Here is a 21130-nt window from a genome sequence, read left to right as displayed (position 1 = left end):
AACCATTTTAATTTAACTAGAGATGCTGCTTATAATAGGTAAAATGCTTTTCGGCTTAGCAAATACAATTTAGAACTTGTAAATGTCTTTTAGAGTAATATTGCTATAACTGACTCTAATTTTTAATATAAATTTATTTGTTAGTTATGGAGACCAAAGGCTACCACAATCTCCCTGAAGGTCTAGATATGGAAAGACGGTGGGGTCAAGTTTCTCAGACCATGGAGCATTCTTCTCTGGGGCCTACAGAGAAGACCAATGAGAATAACTACATGGAGATTGTCAATGTAAGCTGTGTTTCCGGTGCTATTCCAAACAACAGTATGCAAGGGAGCAGCAAAGAAAAACACGAACTACTCCCTTGCCTTCAGCAAGACAGTAATCGGTCTGGGATTTTAACATCTGACATTAAAACTGAGCTGGAATCTAAGGAACTTTCAGCAACTGTAGCTGAGTCCATGGGTTTGTACATGGATTCCGTAAGAGATGCTGACTACCCCTACGATCCGCAGAACCAACAAGGAAGCATGAGTCCAGCTAAGATTTATCAAAACGTCGAACAGCTGGTGAAATTCTACAAAGAGAACGGTCATCGTCCTTCCAGTCTGAGTAGTGTGAACAGGCCCTTGAGATCATTCATGTCTGACTCTGGGAGCTCCGTGAATGGTGGGGTGATGCGCGCCTTGGTTAAAAGCCCTATCATGTGTCATGAGAAAAGCCCGTCTGTTTGCAGCCCTCTGAACATGACATCTTCGGTCTGCAGCCCTGCTGGCATCAACTCCGTGTCCTCCACCACAGCCAGCTTTGGCAGTTTTCCAGCGCACAGCCCTGTCACCCAGGGGACTCCTCTGACATGTTCCCCTAATGTTGAAAATCGAGGCTCCAGGTCACACAGCCCCGCACACGCTAGCAACGTCGGCTCTCCGCTCTCAAGTCCATTAAGTAGCATGAAATCCCCCATTTCCAGCCCTCCGAGTCACTGCAGCGTAAAATCTCCAGTCTCCAGTCCTAATAACGTCACTCTGAGATCCTCCGTGTCTAGCCCTGCAAACATCAACAACTCAAGGTGCTCTGTTTCCAGCCCATCCAACACCAACAACAGATCCACGCTTTCCAGCCCGGCAGCCAGTACTGTGGGATCTATCTGTAGCCCTGTAAACAATGCCTTCAGCTATGCTGCTTCTGGCACCTCTGCTGGATCCAGCGTGAGCCGGGATGTGGTTCCCAGTCCGGACACACACGAGAAAGGTGCTCAGGAGGTCCCCTTTCCTAAGACTGAGGAAGTAGAGAGTGCCATCTCAAATGGTGTGACTGGCCAACTTGACATTGTCCAGTACATAAAACCAGAACCAGACGGAGCTTTTAGCAGCTCATGTCTAGGAGGAAATAGCAAAATACACTCTGATTCCCCTTTCTCAGTCCCAATAAAACAAGAGTCAACCAAGCATTCATGTTCAGGCGCCTCGTTTAAAGGGAATCCAACAGTGAACCCGTTTCCATTTATGGATGGCTCATATTTTTCCTTTATGGATGATAAAGATTATTATTCTCTATCAGGAATTTTAGGACCACCTGTGCCCGGCTTTGATGGTAACTGTGAAGGCAGTGGATTCCCAATGGGGATTAAACAGGAACCGGATGATGGGAGCTATTACCCCGAGGCCAGCATCCCTTCCTCTGCCATTGTTGGTGTGAATTCAGGTGGGCAGTCCTTTCACTACAGGATTGGTGCTCAAGGTACAATATCTCTGTCACGATCAGCTAGAGACCAATCTTTCCAACACCTGAGTTCCTTTCCTCCTGTCAATACTTTAGTGGAGTCCTGGAAATCACACGGTGATCTGTCATCTAGAAGAAGTGATGGATATCCGGTCTTAGAATACATTCCAGAAAGCGTATCAAGGTAAGTTGGGTTCTTCTCTTCTTTTGGAAAATCATGGCTCTGTGAAATGCTGAAGGCAAGCGTTATCTTTAACAGTTGCTACATTTAAAACACATTTCAGTCAACTGTTTTATTTTGGCTTTAAGGCTGGTCATTTAATGCTCCTCCCTTTGCTTGATGTAACATTACATCTTTTTTGAAGTAGGAGAACAAGAGATTATTAAAATCTCCCAGCAAATATCTGTGTTGACTTGGAAGGGGCACATACATATATATATATAGTTATCTCCCCCCAATTCTCATTGCCTATTTTCGGTGTTCGGAATATGTTTATTTTTTTTTCCTGTCAGTTACTGTACTTACTTTAGCAGACTAGTGTTAGATTTTTTTTTTTCCTTTAAACTGTTTCCTGGTTCACTAAAATTGCTTTAAATTAGTTTATTTGTGGTCTTAGTCTTTTTTATCTTAGCTTTATTAATCACTTCATGGGTTTGTGAAAAATAAAATTGGATTCCAAATCTGTTACCCACAAGCTTCCCTCCCTCCTGCCCTTTTGTAGGTAGGTTAATTATATGAAAGTTGTGGTTTTCAGTACAAATAAATCATTTCCTTAACTGAGGGCTTTTAAAGACTCAGCACATCTAAAATTACTAAGTGGACAGTCTCACTTTCTTATTCATATTGGAAGTGAGATATGTCACAGCAGTTTTGACTTGGGGTATTTATAACATTTCAAATCTGCAAGAAGGCATACTTTACTATAAAATATCTCTGGCTTTTCTCGTTGCAGAGAGCGTGTTGTATATATTTAGAAAAAGACAAGGAAGAGGTTTTAGATATGACGTTAAAGGGTGGTTCTAAGTTATACAGTGAATACTTGCATTGGACTTTGCTTCAGTACTGTTTTTATTACATGGTTGTGATAAATGATCCCTTTATGAAATAGAGAATGGATTTTGTAGATATAGTTTATTCTCTTAGCATCTAGCAATGTGTGGCTATTTTTCCTTATTTCCTTAAAAATTTATTTTAGGAGAAATGTGTCCATCCCACCCATCCCATTAACAGGATATAGGCCTTGCCTGTGTTCCTGAATCTTTGTCTTATTCTGTTTTTGTTTTTTGTTTTTTCCCAAACCAAAAGCAAAACCTTAATTAAAAACCTTATTGTCTGCATTCTTTTCATTTTCATCGACTCTAACCTTGCTTTCCTTTCTTTTGTGGGAGCAAATATTCCATAAAGTTCCCGATAATGTGAGTTCTTCAATCCTATTTTAATGAATAGAATGAATTCTGAAATTCTCAACTCCAGCAGGAATCATGAGATAGCAGGGCTGCCACCAGAAGCAAACTCAGCATGCGCTTTATGGCACATGCTTTGTTTTCCTTATAGGGAAGGAAATTTGTGCGTGTAATGTGGATATTTTTATAACTGATGTTTTTCGTGAATTAGTATATAGCCTGGGAGTCAGTAGCATGACTGGTTGAAATCTCAGGTCTGCTAAGTAATTGCTACAAAGCCCCTGGGTCCCTCTCCTTCCTTCTCTCTCTGGGCTTTAGTTTTCTCAAATGTATAAAGGAATTGAATAGTTTCCATCTCAAAGGTAGTTAAGACGATTTAGAGGAGTTAATTCAGGAGAAGTACCTCAGTGTCTCCTGTTATGTTAGTATGCATTCTAGCTACTAAATGGTTTCAATTTTTAGTTTCTGCTTTTTTGTTTTCCTCTTCTTTCCTTCTATGAAATTCCACAATTTTTTTAAACATTTAAATATTGAAATAAGTACTCGATCATTTTTCATAATTAAACTGATCTTTTTCCCCTTAATGGTTAGGCACTATACCTTTGCCACTACACTTCAGTTTATGCTCTTGTTTTGAAAACTGTTGCTTTGGATAATAATTCTGGTAGAAATATTAGAGTTACAGTAGCTAGAATCATTAATTCTCTCTTAGATTGTTCTATATCCTATTTTGTAGTTTTCATGCTCAATTTATGAAATCTTGTTTGATGGCCCAGTGATTTGTCCATAGCCTCAGATCCGGTCATGTGAATCAGTGACCATGGCATTTGATGCATTTGTGGGCAGTGGGGGGGTTGTGTCTCCTCTTAAGTATACGATCCAAAATCCTTTATGTGTATTCTTTGTGAGTAATTGTCTTCATGTACTCCAAGCGAAACACAGCACTGCACACTGAATGCAGAAGTAGATAGGAAAATCTGCTGTCTTCTATTAAGTGAGACAGTCAACTTGCAAAAAATATAATAGAGTGCCACTCTCTCGCCAAAGTTTTCTTATTTAGGGAAATATATATATTTTTCATAACCATGTGTTTAACATGTCATGACTTACTATTTTCAAATGATTTAAAATATTTTAATTTCTAATTTGAACTAACTTAATACCACAGTTAGCTTTTAATATGGCAGCTACCAAGCGCTTTAACTCACATAAACACTGGGATCCCGACTACTTTTGAAGAATGAAAAAGCAGGCTGAGACCCACAAGTTGAGAACTGCCGTTCTATTCTGTACACCCTTTGGAAGTTAATGAAGAAAGAGGATAGTATGTTATTTGTATTAGCCTTACGTGATGTTATTCTGAGGAAGGAGTATCCTATTCTAGTAAGAAAAGTGATTCTCACCCAGATTAATTTTTTAATCTGATAAGTGAGGAATGGCTGTGAGGTGTGTGTTGTCTTTATTTCAGTTTCAGGGCATTCTGTGAGAGTGGAGATGAGAGTCATCTGTTAATAATTTCCAGTGAATGAATTGTCTGAGTGCCAAATCGTAAAGTAAATTATAACAAAGCTAAATATAAAGCCCGCAGAATGGATGCTGGACTTAGTTGTGTCATGTGTATTGAATTTGCCCTGTCAGCTTGAAGACAGACAAACTGTGACCTTCGGTGAGTCACAACTGCTCTGTGCCTCAGTTTCTTCATTTTATTTTATTTTTATTTTATATTTTATTTTTTGAGACAGTCTCACTCTGTCACCCTGGGTAGAGTGCTATGACCTCATGGCTCATAGCAACCTCAAACTTTTGGGCTCCTGTGATCCTCCTGCCTCAGCCTCCCTGAATAGCTGGGACTACAGGCTCCTACCACCATGCCTGGCTGATTTTTCTATTTTTAGTAGAGATAGGGTTTCCCTCTTGCCCAGGCTGGTCTGGAACTGCTGAGCTCAAGGGATCCAGCCACCTTGGCTTCCCAGAGTGCTAGGATTACAGGTGTGAGCCCCTGTTCACTGCCAGCCAGTTTCTTCATTGTAGAGTGAGTAGGTTGAGCTAGATGCTCTCTGAGTTCTGCCAGGTTGTGCAGTTTCTGTCAAAGAATCAAAATTGCGTATCTTTAACATATTTGCATATCTGGTTTCAGGTATTCTTTAGCCACAAGTCTAGCTCCATAGTTTTCAGGGTTAGTCTGGACAAAAAAGTGTCATTTTCATGGACCATCTTAAAGTAAAAATGAAGTGAGGGTAGAAGAGTTTACCCATCGTTTTACTTGAAAAGCTGAGCGTCGATGTGTTTTAGCAGGTCTTTATTTTTAACAAATCTAACCCTTACTATGAATTTCTTAGTTTTTGCTTTCTTCCTCATGGGAAGAGGGTATTTCTGTTGAGAAAACTGGCTGTTTATGGTGACAGGCAATAGTCACAGGGACAGCATCGTAACTAACTGGGCTGACTGTGGCTTAGACTTTTGAATATAAAGTTCATGTTTCAAAGGGCATAGTCTGTTAGATTCAAGACAAGTAATTAGGTATTTATCTTCATATAGGCTGAACTTTTTTTCCACGGTAGAATGAAACAGTTTAGTAAATAACCTACAGATTTTTGTTTTTAATATTCAATTTGTCTCTAAGGCTTTTTGAAACTGACTTATGTGATAACCCAAGAGCTTCAGAATTCAGAGGATTTGTGTCAAAGGTAAACTTTCAGCATAAACTGTTGAGATGTAAATATATGTAAGGCTAAGAATGAAAGAAGGGTGGGGGGATGTGTGAGTATTGGTGCTTATTGTGATAAATCCGTTAGCGTTGTTAGGTCACTTGGGAATGAAAACATGTAACTTTGTTTTTCTTATTTGTCTCATATTTTGATTTCGATGTTGTAAATGTACCTAGAATTTTTCCAGGTAAATATTTTAAATAATATTTTTAGAAGTTGTTTTAAAGATGAGACTGACTTCCGATGATTCATTCATTTACTTTCATTCACTTATATTTCTGGGACGAGTGGGAATAATTTTGTTGAATGAAAATGCTTTATAAAACAGAAAACACTACCGTATGCTTTTCTCTAAGTTTTGCTTTTAAACAGCACAAATATCTTGGGTTTATATGTGAGCATGTTTATCTTTTGTCATCTAAACTATGTAGAGCTGTTTACTTCATACTTAAAAAATAAAATTGAGATAAACGCCATGGTTTCAGCTAGAGAACCCACATTGTTCCACTTAATATAGTTTTTATAGGACTGACATGCTGAAACTAGGACCTGGAGATTTGTAATTTATAGATTGGATGCCTTTTGCAATATTGAAATTCTGGATGTGTCTGACCTTGTCTATCATTGTGATGTCAAAGTAAGACCCAATGTCACGTTGATCACCAGTCATTTAGAGGCAACACTTTGCTTCCCTTAATGTACTGAGGTCATTTTTTTCCCTCTAAAATAATACTTTTTTTCTTGGCTTTCAGCTGTTGCTTTAGTTCCATGGTACGTGTTTCCTGATGGAATTTCAGCCCTGATGCTAAGTAATTTATCATTTTATTTATTAAATTCAAATTGAGAGACAGATACTGGCTTTTTGGTCACATTTAACTATAGCCATTAACTTTATACATTAACCAGAGCCGTATCTTTTTGAATGGCATTCCAAAGTCATCAGTGAGCCTGAAAATACAAGTGAGTTAAATAGTGTCTTCTTCTTAAACTTTTAGGATCTTTAGTTTTAAACTTGTGAAGTATGGGTTTTATTTTCTGCTGTAAGAGTTTTATTTTGTTCTTTATGTAGTAAGGTCATGATCAAGTGAAAATGTCATTACGTCTAAACTCTTGTTACTTAATTGATACTCTAGAAACCTCTGGATTTGTGATTGTTGGTTCTATGGCCAAGGCCAAAATTTCTATGTAGAAAAGTAGTGGAGATTGCTCGTATTTTAGGCTAGAAATGGAAAACTGGAGTCTAAGGAAGAAGACAGGGCAAACAAAAAGTAATTTGAATACTTGAAAAGTTAATACTTTAGGGAATGAATGAGATAATAATTGGCCATCTGGATTCATAACTGTGGCTATGACTTAATTTTATTCCTGATGAATACTTCACTGGTATGTAACCTCACCTTATGTATTAGGAGTTGTCACGGCAAACATAAAAAAACCCTGTAACATAGAACAATGAAGATTGGTTTGTAAGGAGCAAAATTGGCTTAGGTATTCTGATAAGGGCAAGTCTTGGAAAATGGGGAGGGGTGTGGGATAGTCAGAGTTGGTGTTTGTACGGAAGTCTTTGAATACTTGGTGGGGTGGGGGTGAGGCGTGGGTACTTCCTAGCAGAGGGAGCTCTGGAGGCAAAATTCTGGAAATGGGAAGAAAACACTGAGTGTGGCGGAGCCACGTGGTGAGCTGTGATGTGGGGGTTGTGAGGAAGAATGCCTGGAAGAGGCTGGTTCAGAAGGGAGCTGAACTTGAAAGTCACACCAAAACGTTTGTATTTGATTTGTAGGTAATGAGGAACCATGAAAGTGTTGGAGCAGAAACATGGCAGGAGCTGAAGTGCACTTGGGGAAACCTTAACTGGGTAGTGGTCATAGGGTGGATTGAGGCATAACCAGCCTTGTTAAGAAGTTATCGTAGCTGTGTGGCAGGATGAGCATTAGGCTGTCTGGAGCAAGGACATCAGGGTTAACGGAAAGAAGGGGACAGCTTTGAGATATTACAGAAGAAGTCTTTGAGGAGCCTATTTTTGTGTAAAAAATTCATTTTGAAATAATCAAAAATTTACCAAAAAAGTATGTTGCATAGACCATCTATAAATAAGGATTTATATCTCTTATGTAACCATAGTACAGTTGTCAAAATCAACTTAGCATTGACGGTTTATTAACGTCCACTCTTTAGACTTTCTTCTGGTTTTGCCAGTTGTGCCAAAAATGTCTTTTGCAGCATGAGGACCCAGTTCAGGGGGGCGGGGCTGCGCAGGTGTCCTGTGTCTTTCGTCTTCCAGTCTGGGGCAGTTCTTCAGTCTTTTCTAGGTTTCACGACTTTACTCTCCTTTTGAAAATTAAAGGCCAGTCTTTTTGTAAGTTTCCTCGTGATTAGATTCTGATGAGGCACCTTAGGCAGGGATAGCCCAGTCTTTCCAAACCTGGGATCTCGTGTACCACCACCTTTCACTGGAATGGAAGGAAATGTACCAAAAACCAGCCTGGCAGGATTTTAGCCCCAGTTCTGTTTTGTACATTCTTCCCATTGTATCCCATCAGGTGGCACACCTCTCCGTTTGCTTTGTGTCCTTACTATTCCCCTGTACCACTTAGGTACTGCAAAGTTTCTCTATGATAAAGTTACTCTGTTTCTTTTGTAATTAGAAGTTATCTGTGGAAAGGTACTTTGAAACTATGTAAACATCCTGTTCTTCATCCAGCTCCGTTTATTCGCTTGTTTATATCTGCATGGTGTCTTTGTTCCTTATTTTAAGCAGTGGGTCACACACCTAAGCGTCACTGTCCTTGGTTTTGATTTTCAGAATGTTCCTAATTATACCAGTAGGGGCTCCATTCCAGCCGGTTTCTATGTCCTTTTTGTCATGTTTCCATCCTTCTCTGAGCACTTTCTTTCCTGCTTTTTAGGCCCATCTTGTACTTTCCTGACCCATTCCTGGAGTCAGCCATTTCTTCAAGGAATGCCCCCATCTCTGGAGTTTCCCGCTTCCCTCTGATTGCGGTCTAATTCCACGTTCCGGGTCACATGTGTGCCTCCCATGGGATGCCCTTTTTGCACTAGGGACTGACTCCCATGCTGGGTTGTCCTCACCATGCTTGAGGTGTGGCACTCTCCAGTAGACCACACAGATGCATGGCTGCCCTCCTGTCTTTGCTTGGATTGATGGCTGGCCACATCGTAAGAGTTACCTTTGGGGATTATACCCCACTGTATGCCACCATGGTTAATGAACATGACTGTTGTGATAATGGTGAGAAAATAAAAAAAAAAAAGAGAGAGAGGTCAAGAAGAATAGGCTTGGAGAAGCAGTTGCATTGCCTGGGTTGCGTGAGTCTTGAGTGCTAGAACGTCTTCTGATTGGAAACATTCTCTGTACCGGTGACGGTGACGCACTGAAGGCGTGGGAGACTTCTTCATAGAAGCAGCAATGGAGAGGATCAGAGTGGATACTGTTGCTCAGGGAGGGAATGTATTTAGTGACTTAAATACAGTTTAAAGTACATTTGGTAGGAACTTGGAGGAATAGCATATTTATTAAGAAGATGAGCAACACATCCTAATAAAGGAGACAGTTAATTGTATAGAGAACCAAGACTGTGCTGAGTCATGGATGCCAAAGGGAAGAATCCTGTAGTCTTAGAACTTCCAAATTAGAAGTGCTCTAAGGCTGTGTATAAAGCCAACCCAAACAGACATTGATATGGAAACTAAGGCCCCAAGAAAGTATGTGGTTTTTACTCTTAGACAAAATAGTAACAGAGCTAGCAGTAGAACCCCACCCTTCAGTATTTCTCGTTCCATTATCCTTCCCTTCCAGTGATGGGATAAAACCTGATGATAGGGTGGAAACCAAGAATAATAGTTGGTGACAGATGGGGGATGGTGGTTTTAAATGAGCAATGAAGAGGAGAAATGTGGGGACACAGTGCTTACTCTTGGGAGCCATCTGTTTTGGTGACAAAAGGAAGGGGTAGACTGGGGAGGAGATGGTAACTCAAAGAACTGCAGGATCAGAGTAAGGATTTTGTTTGGTAGGTGACAAGGAAGAGGCAATGGCCTTGTGCTAAGACTAAAAATGTAAGAGGGAGATCAGAGAATCGGGGACAGTGTCTCGGAAGATGCGAGTGGAAATGAGACTGAGATCAGGTTCAGAGTCAAGTGCAGTAGAACCTCTGTAAGTTGACCACCCAAGGAACTGTGACAAACTAGTCATCTTACCGAGGTGGCCAACACGAGAAACCAGGCCTTCTGCACTGAGACGTACATGTGGTGCATGTCTGGTCTGTGAAAATTAGGTCAACTTAAGAGAGTGGGCAATGTAGGGAGGAGGTCAACTGTGGAGGTTCTACTGTATTTAACTGCCAGATTGAATTGGTGTGTGTTGGCAGGTGGTGTCACCATTTAACAGACATGGAAATAGAGGCTGAGACAGTATATGTAATTTTCCTAAGGCCACATAGCTAAGACAAGTGAAAAAAAACGAAAACTTGATGGAGAAGAAAGAAGCTGAATATCCTTTAAAAAAAAAAAAAAGGCAACCAGATGAACTTTTAAGAACATAAATCATATATGGCTGATATTTTAAAGCCCTCTGGTGGCTTCTCATTGTAAGCAGCTTAAAGTAAAATAACTCAGGGTCTGCAAGGCACTAATATGTCAGGCCTCTGACTGTGTATTTAGTATCTATTCCCTCCTCGGACCCTTCAGAGGGTCCTGTGAACAAGCCCCCTTACTTTGAGGAGTGTCTGTGCTTATTGGTCCCTCTGCCAAGAAGGCTCTAACTCCAGACTTTTGTTTCCAGCACCTTGTCTCATCTCAGGATTCTCTCTCGTCACCCTCTCAGAGAGGCCTTCCTAACTATCTTATTTAAAGTGTTGCCCCCTTGTCTTTTAACTCATTACCTTCTCTGTTGTCCAGCTAGCACATACCTTTCAGCATGTTCGGTCTTCACGTCATTTCTCCTAATGGGAATGTGAACCTCCTGAGAGCAAGGACCTTGTTTGGCCTTTTACAATCACAGTTGCCTTTCCTGAGACAGTGCCAGGTTCATGGTTGATGCCAGGTACACTGTAAACACTGAGGGAGCGAGTGAATGAACTGGTTAGCACAGGGACTTAGGCCTGGCTGTGTATCTGGCCTGACTAGATAAATATTGGTGATTATGTCATATTAATAAAATATTATTAAGTACTAGTGAAAGTTCTGCCTCGTTTAAGAAAAAAATCATTGTGACTTTTAGCAGCATGTTTTTAGTTTTCACAAAACAATCAGCTAATGCTGTTTTCTCTCATTTTAGCATAATTAGTTGGTCATGATGTATTCCAAGCTCATTGGTGACTTACATTCTGAGTCTTTACTATGAGGTTACTTACTTATTTTTAATTTACAGATAGTAAAATTCAGTTTTTCGTGTATACAGTTCTACGTCTTTTGCTGAACATGTAATCATATAATCAGCACCCAATCAAGATACAGAATAGGGCAGCACCTGTGGCTCAAAGGGGTAGGGCGCTGGCCCCATATGCTGGAGGTGGCAGGGTTCAAACCCAGCCCCAGCCAAAAAAAAAAAAAAAAAAGGAAAGAAAAATGTCTATGGGGACTTAATAAAGAAAAAAAAAAAGATACAGAATAGTTTTTATCATCTATCACAATTCCCTGTGTGGCCCTTCTTGGCTGGTCACCCCTTCCTTCATTCCCGAACCCTAGTCACCATGATATGTGCCCTCTCCCTATGATTTATTTTTTCTAGATTGCCATATGAATGGTACTTCATGTAGCTTTTTGATTCCACCTTCTTTAAATTAGCATAATGCACTTGAGATTTAGCCACCTTATTGCATAGATCAGTAGTTTTCGTTATGTTGCTGAGTCATGTTATGGCAATACCACTTTTTATCAGCCATTTGCTTGTTAGTGGACATTTGGGTTGCTTCTAGTTAGGTTCCAAATAAAACCACTGTTAAGTATTTACATCAAAATCTCTTCACGGACATAGGGCTTATTTTTTCTTCAGTGGAAATCCAGGAGCAGAATGGGTACATCATTAATAGGGGCATTTTTGAGACAGCACCTGTGGCTCAAAGGAGTAGGGCACCGGCCCCATATGCCGGAGGTGGCAGGTTCAAACCCAGTCCCAGCCAAAAATTGCAAAAAAAAAAAAAAAAAAAAAGAAACTATCAGATGGTTTTCCAAAGTGGTTGTACCATTTTACATTTCCATCAGCAGTGCATGAGTATTCCAGTTGCTAGTCAATCTTTTTAATTTTAGATGTTATAATAGGTGTGTAGTGATACTGCACTGTGATTTAAATTGGCGGTTTTTAATGCTTACATGATACTAAACATTTGGTGTGCTTATGTGGCATTCATATGCTGCCTTTTCATGCCTGTTAACTCTTTTATTCATTTTTATTGGGAGGCGTTTTTTGAGTTTTGATATCATTGTATTTTAATGTAAGCTTTTTGATAGAAGACCTAGAACTAAGAGAAAAATAGCTATTTAAAATTCTGTATTGCTAGAAGAACAAAATGATAGGCAATTTTTCAAAATTTAAATGTTGTTAATTTGGGTGAGCAAACCGAAATAGACCAACTGTACAGTGTTACCATCCAGTTGGGGACGATAACTCCCATCAGTGTATCATTTCATACCTTTTTGTGTTCTTTAATTGTGTATTTGGTTGTTTGATACAGATAAGAATTATTACCGATGACTAGAAAACAGAGTTCTGTGTGAGCTAGAACAGTCCAAAAAAGCTTCATATAGGAGGTATAGGTTTGGGTAGACATGAGGAGTGATGGTATTTGGGAGGAATAGGAAGGGTGCTCAGGAAATAATAGCACAAGTCAAGGTGTGTAGACAGGACAAACAAAACTTGTTGGAGGCGTTTGATGGTGGCTGGAGAAAACCAGATTATGGGAACCTGTGAATGTTGAAATGCAATGTTGGACACCTTTAACATAGCACTATTAAACACGTTTTTTATCCTGGGAGTGACATAAAAGAGTTAGTCTGATAAGGAAGATAGGAAATAGTAGCTGGAAAAAAACAAAACAAAACATAGTTAGATGCTGTCATATTGGTAATTCAGGTCGAATAAGGGCCTAGTGAGCAAGATATTAGAGACAGTTTATAGGGAGAAATGTTTGGGTGCCACTTGTTTCTTTTCCATGGTACCACTGAGCCACGTGGGTTAACAGCAGGAGTATGGGAAGGAAGAGCTTCGAGGTTCATAGGAGCAAGGAGAAGCTTACAGCAGAACTGTGACTCTAATATAAAAGGAGCCGAATAGTTTTATTTGGATGAAGGTAAAACTTGATCATTTCAATACCGAAATAGAATGCTTTTTATTAGGCTACAGAAAAAAAAAAAATACCCCCAGGAAATGGAAACAGGAAGAGCCAACTACTGGTTTGGCAGAGTTGGAAAGCAAACTGGTGAAAGATTATGTAAATGATGAGAAATAGTGACATATGGAATTCTGGTTCGCATACAAGATCTTGGCTTATTTGGAATTGTATTAATTGTGTCCTCAAGTAACTGATGTTTGAATTCACAGTGCTTTTTCCAAAAGTGGAAATGAGCTTATTTTCCTCCATCACATGATACAGTTTATATTTACTTGTGTTTGTTTTTTTTTTTTTTTTTTTTCCTGGTATGTTTGAGATTCTGGACACAAAGTTTGGGAGTGTCGAGGTGGGGTGGTAGCAGATATTCTTCAGTTCATGCCAGTTTGAATTCACTATTTTTTTTTTTTTTTGAAATGGAGATTATATTCTGAGAGGCTTTTGTTCTCGGAAACTTTGAAGTATGACTGCAAAATTAATGGTCATATGATACAAAGTATTTTTCTCCATTTCACTGTCATTTTCGTACCTCATCTAAGTAAATCTAAGTTATTCCTTTGAGACGTCTGGAAGCATTTTGGGCTTTCTATATGTAGTAGAAATAGGGTAATTTCATTGGCACATACCCTGTATTTTGAACTTAGTTGCTGTGATTCAGGTAATACTAGCTCTTTGTCCACTCCTAAGTACTGTGTTTTAGAGAGCTGAAGAAACGGACAGATGCCTGAAGTTGGGGAGGAGGAGATATAAACACAGCAGCCTTTAATTCTGAGTATCTAAAGCTGATAGTGCCCGTATTAAATGAGTTAAGAAACATGGTTCTTAGATGTCCATTAGCAGATATCCCCTATTTTCAAGCTGATGTTCATTTAATAAGCAAAAGGTTTTTGTGAGAGTACAATTTTGTGACCTTTGCGTCTTTTTGAAGGTTGAATTTGTTGCCAATACCTGAGAATAGAAGTCAAGAATAGAAATCTTAACTGTGAACATGGCCTCGCTTGTATGATTTCCTAACACTGATGAAATATTTTAATACATTTTTAAAATGTTGAAACTATTAAAAATTTAATAAAACTTAATAATTTTTGCCAGGTTTCCAGTTTTTTTCTAGGAGAAATAAGCAAATCTAGGATTCTGAGGGTTTTAAGGAAAAAAGACATAAAACAAGTTTTAAAAAATGGGAGAATGGCTAGATTGCTGTGACTGTCAGAGTCAGTCCGTCGTCTCTTCCAGAGGTAAAACTGAAGTGAACCATGCTCACCCTGAGTTATTTCCAGACTAAGTATCAATAGAGAGAGAGAAAATCTTCTCACCATACTATTCTTAGTATATTGTGATGCTTTCGACGTTCCAGTTGCAGGGCTTTAAAAGAGGGTGCTTTTCCCTTGGCTTTGTCCAAGAGAAGAAAGAAGGGTTATTTTAAGAAAGAAAACATAGGGATTTTTTAAAAGAACAAACCGCTCTCTATGAAATACCAATTCTATTTACCAAACTCCTTGGAATCGATAACAAATAACAATGAACATTAAAACATTTAATCCAAAAGAGTTTGGAAGTGAGTGGTGGTGTACTTACTGCCACTTAAAAATGGTTAAAATGGTAAATCTCATGTATATTTTATCCCAATAATAAGATAATCCTAAAAAAAATACATGTGCCTCGCATCGATGAAATTTGGCAGATGATAAAAGATGCCAGAATGTACTGAAAGTCTAGTGTGTAAGCCCCTCTAAGCCAGGCCTAAGCTGGGATTTAGCTTTGACTCTTTTGTATCAACTACTAAGTACAGTGTCCTATATGTGATCTGTTCATTACTGATTTTCATTCAACAAGCATTTGTCAGGCCAAAGAGAAGAATGAGAAATTCCTTACTGTTCAGGAACACCCAATCTAGATATATGCAAGATCCCAGGACCGTATAGATTGTTGTAGGGGTTATTCTGGAGATACTAAACTATGTTTTGAGAACATGAAGAAGGGAATGCTTAGAAATTAAATATTAATATTCTTAATACAATTATGTGGTGGTTCTAAGTGAATTTATTGTGATTGGTCAGGCCTCTTGGTTTGCGAACAGCACAGGAGCCCGTCCTGTACTATATCAAACCAAGTGGGAGAAGTTCAAGGAGGTAAACCTCAGGCTTGGCTAGATCCCAGGTCTGAAATGCTGCCAGTGTGAATTTCTTTGGGTCTCCGTCTACTGGAGCTTTTGTCTTTTCATTCAGCTTTGTTGTCAGGGGCTAGCTTCACTCAAAGGTTATATTTTCATTAGTTATTGATCTTGGTAAGAAGAATAAACTCTCTCAATAGATGGTGATTGGCTTGGAGTGGGTACCTGTCCAACCCTGAGTTAGGGTTAGTGTGTGTGAATGGTGAGTGGGGAAGATGTTTCTCCAAGAGTCTGGGAAAATAAAAACTGTACCCTGTATCAATAGTCTCAAAAACTGACCAGACCATCAGTTGTTAATTATTCATTTAAATGGAAAGGTCAGCCACATTGCCATATTCAGTCTGGGCATTACCGTTAATAAGACTTAACTGTTACCGACATGATCAAATAGTCATGTAGTCTTCTAGAGGACAGAAAATTAGCATTGAAAAGGGCCAAAGTAACATTTTTCTTTTTCTTTTTCTTTCGTTTTTAGGAAGAGAGAAGATCTAGTAGTTTCTTATCTAGAGTACATTTATAGATGTTTTTAATAATGAGAAAATTTAGGAATAACCAGAGTGTTTTCCAAGAACAGTTTACTGTAGATTAATCCTAAATCTCTGATACCTAAAGAACAATTAATATAACTAACTCTAAGAGTCTCTGTAAATTGGCCCCATGAATAAATAAGGTTCTAAACCACCGTACTCATTATCATTGCCTACCTAGGAGTATCTAAGAAGTGTCCTATCATATTTCGCTGCTCACTGAGGGCCTGTGCTATTCTTAATATAAATAATCATTTTGTGCTTGTAAGGAATTTATACCTGCTCACCAATACAATGTACGTACTTACACATGCAACTTCACATACAGCTTCAAAAGATTCACAGGCTACCTCTTCCAACTATTCCATGAACCCATGACTCCACATTAAAAACCACTCCTCTTGGTCATTGTTAAAATATGACGCCATAGTAGGACGAGAACTATAGTGATGAGTACCAATAGGACATTTATAGTTGTTGAACATGAATTTGAATTGTTGTGCTAAGTTATACATTTGTTCACATCATCCTATAACACGTGGCAAATATTTATGTAAGACGGTTAACTGGGCAAAACAATCCCATGAAATAGGGAATGCTGAGTGACACACATAAACAGGCCAGAGATATATTTGAAAAAGAGGATTAACAAGTTTGCAGATGTTCTCAGGTAGAGAGCATCATCTAGGGAGGATGTAATCAGGAGTCAATCATCTTGGTAAATTGGAGAAAATATAAGAAATGAATATATAGGAGAATGGTAGGCCGAATTTGGGGTCATACTCCTTTTATGACCTTGGGCAAGTTACCTAACCTTTCTAAGGTTACACACTCACTCTAAAACAATGACAATAATAGTGCTTACTTGCTACGGCCATTGGGAGATTTATCTGAGCTAATTTGTGAAACTGCTGGCATGTAGAGACTGCTCAGTAATATACTTTAGTTCTTGTTATTGTTGATTGTTACTGGTTCCAGTTAGAATTGAAATAGAGGAATAGGAACAAGTAGGAAGGCAATGGGTGAGGAATTACTCATAGAAGAGTATGACCTAAGCCATTCCATCTCGAAAAGAATTAATTAACAGTTTAACAAATTCAACCACAAAACTAACATTATTTTAGAGAGAAGAAATCCTTTCAGTTCTTTCTGCCCTTATGAGATCCTTGAGAACTCTATTCTACTCTGAAGTCCAAAAATAGATATTATGAAGATAGCTTAGATTAGTGCTTTCTTGATTCTTTTTTAGATCAATACAAATGAAAATTAAAATTCATGTATATCCCATACTCCGTGGCGATTGGATTTAAAAGTGTTGTGTGGGTATGCACGTGTAGGCAGTAATGCAAATAGCACCATAAGCTTTTTGTTTTTGTGATATTCATAAAAATCAAGACTCAGCGTAAAAATATGACTCAGTGAGAATTGCGTCTTATGGTGCTAACATAGATGGGGTAGGCTGCGTGGTGATGTATGGCGATGGTTTTAATCTCCACCACTTCTCACACTTGTGAAAACCCTCAGAATGCAAACTAGAGAGTGGCTTTATTATGGGAAGAATCACTAACCCTTCTGTTTCTATTTGAAGAGTAGATCGTTCACAAACATCAGTCTGGTTATTAACACATCACCTGGCACACAGTTCACAACTTGGTGCCTTATCGTATAGTCCTCTGATTATAAGGACCCCTGTTAGAGGAAAGCCTGAGAACTCAGTGAAAAAGTGAAAAATCCCTCCTCCTTCCCTGCAGAATTAAAAAAAAAATCAGTAAATACATGATATTATTCAAATATCGGCACAGTTAAGCAAGTGATAGCAAAATGTATAACTGATATCTTCTCTGGACAGCAAAGGGAAACACAGAAAGAAACCCTGCCAGGAATTTAGATTAGCTATGAACATCTGCTGACTTTATATTATTGTTAGTATTGGGCTAGAATTGTTCAGGGAAGGCCAATGACAGCTTTTTTTCTCCGTAAGGTTTTGAAGGTAAGAATAAGTGTCACATTTGAGATGCTTTCGATGTGCCTATAACCAGAATAGAAGTGTTTTAGATTATAACTTTATCTCAGATTGAGTAGTTCTGTTGTAATAAGTCAGCATATGTTGCCGTCTAGTCTAAAAACTGCCTGAAGATAAAAACATATTATGTAAAACCATCTATAGTATCAAGTCTTTACGATTCCACTATGCTTAAGACATAATGCCAACACCATACACTAGCTAATTTCCAGATGGTTTCAAAAGAACCTCAATTGAGAAAAACACTTAGTTGAACATATATCTGACTCTTGGACGGTATAAGAATAGAGCGGTGGAAGAAGGAACACACGCCTTGAACATTTTGATTATATGAAAATGTAAAATGCCTATAGGCCAAACAAAATTAAGACAGAAGATGGGACAAATAGGTTAATATCCCTAACCTACGAGCTAGTACAAATTGGTGAGAAGACCAAGAGAGGAGGGCAGAAGATAAGCCAAGGACAGGAACAGATAGCTCATAGAACAGCAAACGCATATGGAGGCCCTGAACCTCGGAATTATTTAGTTATGCTGATAGAGAAATAGACATGATAACAACAGCTAGACCATTTAAAATCCGATTTTCAGAAAGAGAAGATGGTGAGTAGGGAGCATTGAGACCACCATTGTTGGATGTCAGTGGGGAGGAGAAAGAGACCCAAGTAATTTGGCAGCTGGCACCATCAGAAGTAGTGTGATGTGATTGCTCAGCACGACTGTCCGGCCAGATGGCCAGGTTTGGACCTCAGTTACCACTTATAGCCGTGTTATCTCATTTAAGTTACTTAACTTCTCTGTGCCTCCATTTTCCCATCTGTAAAACGAGGATAATGATGGACTGCACCAATCAGAATTGTTATAAAGCCTCACTGAGTTAGTATTTGTAAAGGGCTTAGAAAAGTGCTTATCTCATAGGAAGCCCTGTGTAAATGCTTTATTATTGTTAATTGCGGTTGTATTTGTGTATCTCAGAGGGTCCACGTTCTTGGCCTGTGTCATCAGAAAAAAGATGAATGGTGTTCATTTTAGCATAATTAACATCATTTATATAACTTCTTCCCCCAATGAGTTATGGATTAGCCAAATATTGGTAAATTTATTTTTAGTATTATCATATAATAGATGCAGCTATATCTATGAAGAAAATTTGAGAAATCATTACAATTTATTTTTTTCTCTTTAACATTACAATATGCCACTAACTTCACACACAGGATTTGTGTGGGTAGTTTCGTACACATATATTTTATTCTCAGTGGAAAGAAATGTGTTTATTTCATTCTCCGTGGAAGGAAATGCCTCAAAATCAGTGTTGTTTATCTCCGAGTAATAGGATTACTGCTTCGTTAATTTTTCTTCTCGTATTTACCAAATTTTCTATAATGAGAACACATTGTTTCTAGAGCAAAAAAAAAAAATTATTAAAAAAGCAAAAGTAATGATTTCATTTGAGAGCATAATAAATCTCTTACCGTTAAGAACAAGATCATCTTTACCTCCAGATGGCGCTACCATTTTCACGGAGAGGGAAAGAACTGTGGAGCAGGGGGCCCTGTCTTCCTTTGTGATCTATGCTTGCTGGCTGTGTTTGTCTTGCTTTCCGGACGAGCCCTGGACAGGCCCCCTCAGCTGGCCGCTCTTCTTCTTCGAGTTTTTGCCTACTTCTAAATAAGATTGTGGCACCATTTGTGGTAACATCTCTTAAAACTATTTGAGAGTCAATGGAATTCTTTATGTTTATAATTGTCTGAATAAGCATGCATGATAAGTAAGACAGGTTTTTCATAGTATCGTTTAGTTCCTAAGCTAATAAAGTAACGTTAAGAGCTGTTAGGGCAGAAGAACAATATTGCATAAAAAGCCATTATCCTCACCTTTGTTTCTTTTCTACATTAATGACTTTTCCTCCTGCTCCCCTGTTTTATCTGGGCTGAAATTTGACCCCTTCAGTTCTTTGACCCTGTAAAAATGGCTCAGTCAGGTACTTGCCCCAGACAGGCAGGCCTTTGCTTTTTTCTTTTCTGTTCCATTTTTTTAAGTGGCACTGTTCTCCCAAAATGCTACTTTAGCTTAATGATAGGAAGAAAAATTAATTGTGAGTCAATAGGAAGAGCTTTACTTATTGGTATTAGGTGAGTCATGGGAAATTTTCTGATCCTACTGGATTTTTTTTTGGGGGGGGGAGGCGAATCAGTTGCAAAATATTTTAAAGATGGAAAGAGTGACTGACCTAGATTTACACTTGGTATTTTTTTTTCCGTGGTTATTGCTAAGGAGTATTTTCATAGTAAAAACTAAATATTTCATAAGGCAAAAGATTAAAAAATATATTTTTTTTCTCAGAAGCTCTCATGTTTAACATCAATGTGTACAACACATTATTTTCTGAAAGACTTTAATGCATTTAAGTTTGACCTATTGGTAATAATTTTTGAGTATATTTTTCCAAAGTGGCATAGAGTTCAGAATGGAACTATTTGAGCTATATAACAAAGCAGATTAGTTATCTACTGGGAAGCTGAATTAGTCAAGTTAAGCAGAGGTCAAATAACCTAGACAGGAGTTGGAAAATTTCTCATGATACTTGTCTCTTTAGTTTTTAAATTACTAAAGGCAATAACAATATCCTTATTTTCCTACCCAGAGTTCACAAACGTGAATTTGTCATTTGGTTTGAATTGTTCCTTAAATGAGAGACAGATTATTACAGATGAAATTCAAGTCCTACTTGGATCTCTTCCCCATCCTTTCTACTTCCACACCCTCTTTGCAGAAGCAGTCTAAGTTAAGAATGTCATCTAGCCTCTGCCTGTGTTTCTAGCCTATTTACATAGGTACATGCATATATTTAAAAATTTAACAGAAATGGAACCTCGCTCTTGTAAAACATCTGACCATTGTTGAGCTCTGCGTGTGATGATACATTTAGTTCATTCTACTTCAGTTGCTTGATAGTGTTTTATCACTAATAAACAGTATTGCAAAGGCCAATTTTGTAAATGTGTGCTCATACAATTAAAAGTTGAATTTCTGGGCTCAGCACCCATAGCTCAGTAAGGAGAACACTGGCCTCATACACCGAGGCTAGAGGGTTCGAGCCCAGCCCGGGGCCTGCTAAATAATAACAATGACAATTGCAACCAAAAAATAGCTGGGCGTTGTGGCAGGTGCCTATAGTTCCAGCAACTTGGGAGGCTGAGATCACTTAAGCCCAAGAGTTTGAGGTTGCT

General features: G+C 38.6%; 1 protein-coding gene across 3 annotated transcripts in view; it reads left to right on the top strand.

Annotated features, from left to right (window-relative positions):
• The window catches only part of NR3C2 (nuclear receptor subfamily 3 group C member 2), a 335410-nt gene that overhangs the window by 7024 nt on the left and 307256 nt on the right, over nt 1-21130 (top strand). For all 3 annotated transcript variants that reach the window (XM_023513433.1, XM_023513434.1, XM_023513432.1), the window contains exon 2: nt 145-1903. In XM_023513433.1, coding sequence (XP_023369201.1) covers nt 147-1903 — 1757 coding nt within the window. In that variant the 5' untranslated portion in view covers nt 145-146. The remainder of the gene's footprint in view (nt 1-144; nt 1904-21130) is intronic.

This window comes from Otolemur garnettii, unplaced genomic scaffold (assembly GCF_000181295.1).
Source record: "Otolemur garnettii isolate 467f Iridium unplaced genomic scaffold, OtoGar3 scaffold00041, whole genome shotgun sequence".
Lineage (NCBI taxonomy): Eukaryota > Metazoa > Chordata > Mammalia > Primates > Galagidae > Otolemur > Otolemur garnettii.
Note: the sequence above shows the minus strand (reverse complement) of the source record. Positions and strands in the feature narration are given on the sequence as shown.